The sequence below is a fragment of the Montipora foliosa genome, chromosome 14 (assembly GCF_036669935.1).
Source record: "Montipora foliosa isolate CH-2021 chromosome 14, ASM3666993v2, whole genome shotgun sequence".
In the NCBI taxonomy this organism is placed as follows: Eukaryota; Metazoa; Cnidaria; class Anthozoa; order Scleractinia; family Acroporidae; genus Montipora; species Montipora foliosa.
The window spans coordinates 13,550,348-13,557,847 of NC_090882.1; the positions used below are offsets into that span (position 1 = coordinate 13,550,348).

The window sequence follows — 7,500 nt, forward strand, 5'->3', positions numbered from 1 at the left end:
TCATTCATAGACACTCCCTCAGAGTTGACTTCCTCTGCTGCCATACTCGAGTCTGCCAAACCTGCACTCTTTAAATGCTTTCGGTTCCTACGGTAAACATCTGCTCCGACCTAGACCTCGTAGCTTATGCTCCACTGGATCGTCAGCCGAGGTGTTCTTTAGCTGCTGCCAACGCTCTTTGGTTACGACAATTCCACCCCGATGATCAGCACCCTCTACCTCCCTTATAAACTCACTTGCGTTCACCTCTGGAAGATATGCTCTGCTGAGGGTGTCAGCAATATTCAGTTCCTTTCCTTTTTTGTACATTACTTGAAGGTTGTACTTTTGTAAGCGCATCAGCATCCACTGAAGACGCTGTGGAACCGAGGCCAAAGGGCTTGTGAAAATGGGCTCCACCGGTTTGTGGTCGGTCTCCACATTTACTTCATGCCTGCCATAAACGTACCCATCAAAACGTTCACACGCAAAGACTGTGGCCAGGAGCTCTTTTTCAATTTGAGCTCAGCGTTTTTTTGCGGGTGTGAACGCCCTCAAAGCGAAGGCAACCGGTTGTCCGTGTTGCATAAGGGTTGCCCCAAGGCCTGTCTGGGAGGCATCACACGGAAGTGTTACTTATAGCTTTAAGCTATAGTATCGCAGAACTGGCGTTCTAGTGACTGCTTCCTTGAGTTTGTCGAAGGCTTTCTGCTGGGAACTGGCCCAGGTCCAGTCAACACCACCTTGAGTCAAATCCCGTAGAGGTTTGGTCACATCCAAAAAATGCATTAAGAAATTTGCAAGTTACTTGGGAAGCCCTAGCAGTCGCTGTACGACAGCTTTATCAGAAGGAGCTGGCAGGTCTGGGATGGCTCTGACCTTTGCCGGATCAACTTGGAGGCCTTTGTCTGATGCAACATGGCCATTGAACCATACCTTGGACTGTCGCAATTTCACGATCTCTGGGTTTAGACGGACATTTTGCTCATGACATCGCTCAAGGAACGCTAAGAGGTTACGGTCCTGGTCCTGAACTGCTTCGTCATATGTTTCACCACATCCTACTGCAATGTAATCATCGACAACAACCTCAATGCCGGTTAGCCCCTCCATCATTTCGTGCATTTTTGGTTGGAAAATTTCTGGTGCCGTGGATATCCCAAATGGCATTCGTCTCCAAGGGTAATGCCCAAATGGTGTCTGAGAGATTTTGAGATAAGATGAGTTGTCATCGAAACTAACATGCCAAACCCGTTGCGAACATCTTGCACAGTGAACTCTTTTGCCCTGTGCAAACGCGTTGCAATGTCCTCAACCGTCGGCATCTCATAGTTTTCTCACAGAATGGCCCGTTTAAGGTCTTTGGGATCTAGATAAACACGGAGCTGACCATTCCTCTTGGGAGCCACAACTTTTGAGTTTATCCAATGCGTTGGTTTCGTCTCTGGGGTATCAATTCTTGGCTCACAAGGTCATCTAATGTTGCTTTGAGTTTCGACCTCAGTGCTACTGCAACACATCATGGGGCATGCTGAACTGGCTGTACTGTGGGGTCCAAACTGATTTTATAGCCACCGTTAAATCCTCCAACTCCCTCCTTGGATACTTTCGGGAATTTGAATACGAAGTCTTTCGTGGAAATTACTGTATGTGGAATCTGCATTGCGAACACAGGTGCATTACCAGTTTCTGTGTTGCTTTGGTGGCCATTGTCACGATAAAATCAGGATTCCCATGCCCATACATGCCTACCGTCCCAGTATCGGAAGTATGTCATTACTGTCTACCAAACGGCAGTCCATACATGGAGAGGCACTTTGCCGACGACTTTCAACTTGGATCCCCCGTATGCTCTGAGGAACGTCTCCATTGTTTTCACTTTTTCCAGCTTCTTGTCATTCATTGCCTCCTTGTAGATATGCAATAATAGGACGTTGCATTGGGCACCTGTATTAGCTTGAAAACATATAAAGCTGCCAGCATCCACCCTGAGAGTCGACACCTTATTTGCCTGGTACCTTTTTTCTTCGTCCTGGTCACAATTGTCCATAGCTTTCACCTCCTGGCAACACGCAAAATGATTCCTCTTTGCATAGGAGTGGCATTCCTTTCCCTCAGCCGGGTACGATTTCCGATTTTTCGGATGTTGAAAACGGCAATTATTGCACTCTTGACCTCTGCGTTGTTGTTGCTCTCGGCAACGTGGTTGCTTTTTGTTTTTTTTTTTCTCCCTGTTAACTGTAAATCGTCAGGGCGAACTTCATTTACTTCAGGGCCTCCAATTTCGGCGAGTACTTTCAGCTGAGCCCGCCTACTTAGCTTTCGGTTGCTCGGCATATCTCGTCTCGTTAAATGTGCCTCACCCAAGAGTCAATCCCTGACTTTCCCGTCGCGTATTCGAAATACGAGCCTATCTCTTAGAATTTAACCTGGTGTGATTTTGTCGAAATCACATCCTTCAGAAAGCTTCCGAAGTGAGGTCTTGCAGCGGTCATACGACTCACAGGCTTCCTGTGTTTGCTGATTGAACCGGTACCGCTCGAACGGCACTTTCTCCCAGGCTCATAATACTCCACAAATTTCTTTAGAACCGGCTCTATCCTGGTGCTTGCACTTTCCTCCCAATCTGTGAACGGGGAGTTTTCATCTTTCGCTTCTCCTCCCATTACCGTCAACAGAGCGGCTACCTGAACCCGCTCGGACATTTTATTCAGCTCAGTTGCAAGTGCATATTTTTTCCATCAGTAGCTCAAAAAATTTCCATTTCTCAGAGGCATCCTGGTCGTGAATTTCAAGCGGTGCTGGCAGGGGAAGAGAAAATCCTGAGGCCATGAGAATCAACAACGTTTGAAAGTAAACAGATGTGAGATCAGTGAACGGCTGCCACCATGTAAGACGCACAAGGACAGTGTACTTTAAGAGTTTTATTGTCCGCAAGAAATCACCACACCAAACTATCACTTGAACTTACAACCAAGTCATGTGCACGGGCCCTCACTCTCGAAGTCCTTCAACTAAGGCCTTACACTATTTTAACTATTTCCGGGCATATGTCAGCACGGTATAACGTTATATTACATTTGATTATTACCAGATAAAGGTAAATGTGTATGAAAACACATATGTACAATTTGTTACAGTTTTGACCAAGAGAAACCGTCCTCCTGGATCGTTTTGGTTAAGGTGTTTACCTGCTGATCTGTAGGTCATTGGTTTGATAGGCTCTTTGCATGGCCGTGTCACGTGACCTTGTCAATCATAAAAAATGGGCGTGGTACAAAATAGATCCCAGAAAGGTCACGTGATACAGCCATACAAAGGGCCTATTCATCTCTTAATGCATATTTGTGATAATACGTTTTAAAACATGTTAGTATAGTTAATTGGTTCAGTTCCCATATATAAACCTTGGAATCTCTTACAAGTCTGACTTTAAAGGCGACAAAAGCATAGTGCCTTTCCTTTTTTTTGGCAGGTTCATCAAATATGTTAAAGTGATTGCTTGAGAAATGTTGGTGTTTGATTAATGATATCTATCATTTGGCTTTGCCCACAGGAAGGAGGAAAACTAAAGTTAGAACAAAATAAATCAAACAAAACTTGTTTCTTCATCGACGAATTTAATTTGCCCGTGAATACTATGCTCAGACTGGAGAAAGACTATGGAACCTCCATGCAGTACCGGTTAAGACCATTCCACAGTTGTGGAACAGAGGTATACAATGAGGTCTCTTTTTTCTCGTTTTTTTTTCACAGATGATGCTCATTTAACATGCCCAAGTGAGTACTCGAAAACTTCCCCCCCCCCCCCCTAAAAAAAAAATTGCCTGCTAGATGTCTTGCACAGAAAATTTGTCATTTGTCATTTTGTAAAATTATGACACCTCAATAATGAAATAAAAGCCGGAAATTAAGGATTTTAAGTGAGTGAAAGCATGCATCCTTTGATATTACATAAAGCAAAGTATTTTACATAGTTGGTCATACACCACTGCGCTTTCCAGGGTTCATGAAACTCTCAATACTGATACCAGTCATTCGCTCATTGAAAAGGAATGCCTCCTTCCGTTTGATCTATTTAGGAACAATAAGTTTCCATTCGTTTATTCAAAAGGAACGTCTTGTTCTTTTTTTTTTATATAACATTTTGGGGACAATAGTTCCAGTTTTGGTGTGGTCCTATATATTTTTTGTTTTCATTTGTAATAAAATGAAACAGCTTTTCCTGTTTCAATCGTTCAGTAAACTCAATAAAAAGCCTGTTGCTCCTATAGGCCACCTCGGAAAATACCATAATAATATTTGTTGTCCCACCCAATTTTCCATAAGGGTTGTTTCCAGAAAACAAAAAAAATGCCTATTCAAAATTTGGGGGAACAAAAAGGAAGTATTATGGTATTTTCCAAAGTGGCCTAATATATGACGTCCTAAAATTGTAGCGTTTGAGACAAAAAAAGAACAGTCGTTGCATGCATGTGATAAAGTTTGTTCCGCTTTAATGATTATTTTTTACTAACTGCCTTTTGTTCCTATTTGTAGTACAAACAAACACTATCGTTCTGGTCCCAGTTGTTCAAAAGGTGGATAACGCTATCCACCGGATAAATCATTATCCATTGGATAACGCTTTTGGTTTGGTTATGACTTAGTCCCTGGATATTGATTTAGCCAGCGGATAGCACTATCCATCGTTTGAACAACTGGGGCCAGAATAATAATACTTCTTTAATGAATGGGAACAATGGTTCCTTTAAACTGTTCCTTTCAGAAAGAACCCTGTTGAGCAAAAACCCTTATGACCACCATCATCATCATCATCATCATCATCATCATCATCATCATCATGATTATCATCATCGTCGTCATTATTGTCAACATCGTCACCATCATCATTGTCGTAATCGTCCTCATCATTCTTCTACTCATTGTTGTCATCATCATTCAGATAATCAGTCATTCCTCCCTGTCTTCACCTCTTTGCTTTCTGAAGATTCTCTGTGCTGTCATATATTTTTTTTCTTGACCCTCTCTTCACTATTTAATTCAACAGTACAACTTGCTTGCTTTGTTTTTCAGGAATCTCCCAGTCTTGCGAATGACCCTATTTATTTTAAGACATTAGAGGCAGAAGTATTACATTCACTCGAAAGGATTAAACATGAAATACAAACAAAACGACATCTGAAGGCCGACATATGGTGTCACTTCGGAACTGTTCTTATTCGCCAGCCTGATGAAGGTATCATTTTCACTTTTGCGACTGATACGTGTAAAAGAATTTGAACATACCATGTTGATGTGAATGCTAGTTACACTTTGTAAATTTTGCGAGAAAGACAACTGCGAAAATATAGTGCGTACCTGCTGTTTCTTGCCTGCATAAAAATGGTTCACCAGGTAAAGTTCGACGGGTAATGTTTGCGCGGACTTAGGTCCGACCCACTAATTTGGGATGAAATGCCTAAACTTTGAAGATGCCTGAAACACCATTTTAGCATTTTTCAACTGGTCTCTCTTCCTTTTGTCTCAGTGAACGAAAATTCCGAGTTTTTAACTCAATCAATCGAGCCCAACTGTCTCACGAGAATGAAAAGGAAGTGCAAATGGTACCCAAAAATTCCTAGTAAGTCCTAAATTTTAGAAAAGCAGACTTCCTTCAGAGATTGGCCAACAATCTTGATAAACGTTCTGAAGAGTACTCTTGTTTGATCTGAACTGAATTGTGGCCAAATTGGGTCGCATTGGACTTTCTTCCCCCTTGGTGTGCCTGAGCCTCTTTTACATAGCTAGGGTTGTAATTTCTTTGATTACTGGAGACTGACAATTGATTTTAAAGAACTTTTGCATCTGACTTCCTCGTTGGGTAGGTCCTGGTGGCGAGTGGAGTATTGAAAATGCTTTGAGGAAGCTCTTGGAGGGAACTGAGTGGAAAACGTTCAGAGGAGGGGTTAACTTAGATGAGAAATTTGTGGAACAGCATTTGTGCAATCAGTCGCTTCCCGAATATGAAGACTACCAATCAAGATACGATTTAAAATTTCGAACGCCCAATGGTGGTCAATTAACTTTCAAGGTGAGGCCATGAGCCCATTACCGGGATGAGCAGAAATCCATAAGGAAATCACACCAAAAACAGCGAAATACATGTGGAATAAGGGATGCTTACGAATGGTGGATGATTTCCAAGAGAGTTATCGAAAACTTGCTTTAAGACTCTAATTAATACCAGGTCTGTGGCGCTGTATTTTCACAGATCGAAGCTTTGTAGACGAGTTTTTAAGGGTTATTATGACCAGTCAAAACCCCAAAGTAAAAAATAGGCCTTATCACGGTTTTCGACGCCATCTTGAAGGGTAGGCAAAGCGGTCAGAAATTACAGTGTTTGTATGGGAATCCAATGGGAAATAACTTCTTCCAAAATTGAATTGTTCACAATTTCTGAACCGCAACGTTAAAGTACTAGGTAGAAGATTGTATTCACCAAGTTTGAAGGATGTAGGTTGGCTAGAAGACGTTCAGTTAATTTTTTGAATTTTCCACACATTTGTAAATTTGGCTGGGTAGACAAACGTCTAGACGCGGTTCGAGGGAAAAAAATTTAATGGCAAATGTATGGAAAATTAAAAAAAAAGGAAAGCTACATCCTTCAAACTTGGTGTATACAATCTTCTACCTAGTATTTCAACGTTTTGATTCACAAATTGTGTAAAATTCAATTTTGGAAGAAGTTATTTGCTATCGGATTCCCATACAAACACTGTAATTTCTGACCGCTTTGCCTACCCGTCAAGATGGCGTCGAAAACCGTGATAAGGCCTATTGCTTTGTAAGGGTGATGATTGGCTGGGAAGGTCTGCTTACACAGGAAAATCAATTTAACTGTAAATATGCTGCTGCACAAATATATCGAATTTGTACGCTTTTAGTAAGGCAAATTACAAGTCATGTAGTCTATGTCAGCTGTCCATCAACCAATTACCAATATTTGCTCGGCAGTATTAGTTGCCAAGAAACATCACATCGTCGCGTCGGAGTCGCGGTAGCCTGATTGTTAGCGTGCTGGACTCAGGGTCAAGTGACTTTGGGGTTGCTTTGTTGTAAATTAATACAATGGACAATTGTCCAGATAACTGCGAGGATCACTTCTTTCTTACGTCTATAACCCGCTCTTCAAATCTATACATACATGTAGTTCAGGCTGATTTCGATACTTTTGTGTTTAGAGTATTGTTTGGTTTGTAGGTGTCTCGTATAGGATTATCGGGATTCCATTGATGGACAGCATACAGTTACGAGAAAAAAAATGGCACCTCCTCGTGTTGTTTCTTTAGATGAAGTGTTTCAACATGTTTGTTTCTTTGGTTTTTATTGGCCATACATCTGCATGAAAGTATATCAAAAACTAGGCCAAGCGCTGTCTACTGCTTCATAGAATTGTTCTTTCTCACTAGATAAATTTAAAAGTCTGGTGCATGATAAAGGCTTACCATTGTTTAATAGTATAATGAAGTGGGTTGTACT

At 41.6% G+C, this 7,500-nt stretch overlaps 1 protein-coding gene across 1 annotated transcript in view; it reads left to right on the plus strand.

Moving 5' to 3' along the window:
• Nucleotides 1-7,500, plus strand: part of LOC137985261 (uncharacterized) — a 16,436-nt gene that overhangs the window by 7,964 nt on the left and 972 nt on the right. The window contains exons 3-5 of the mRNA XM_068832828.1: nucleotides 3,536-3,694; nucleotides 5,056-5,218; nucleotides 5,847-6,052. Of these exons, the coding sequence (XP_068688929.1) occupies nucleotides 3,536-3,694; nucleotides 5,056-5,218; nucleotides 5,847-6,052 (528 nt within the window). The remainder of the gene's footprint in view (nucleotides 1-3,535; nucleotides 3,695-5,055; nucleotides 5,219-5,846; nucleotides 6,053-7,500) is intronic.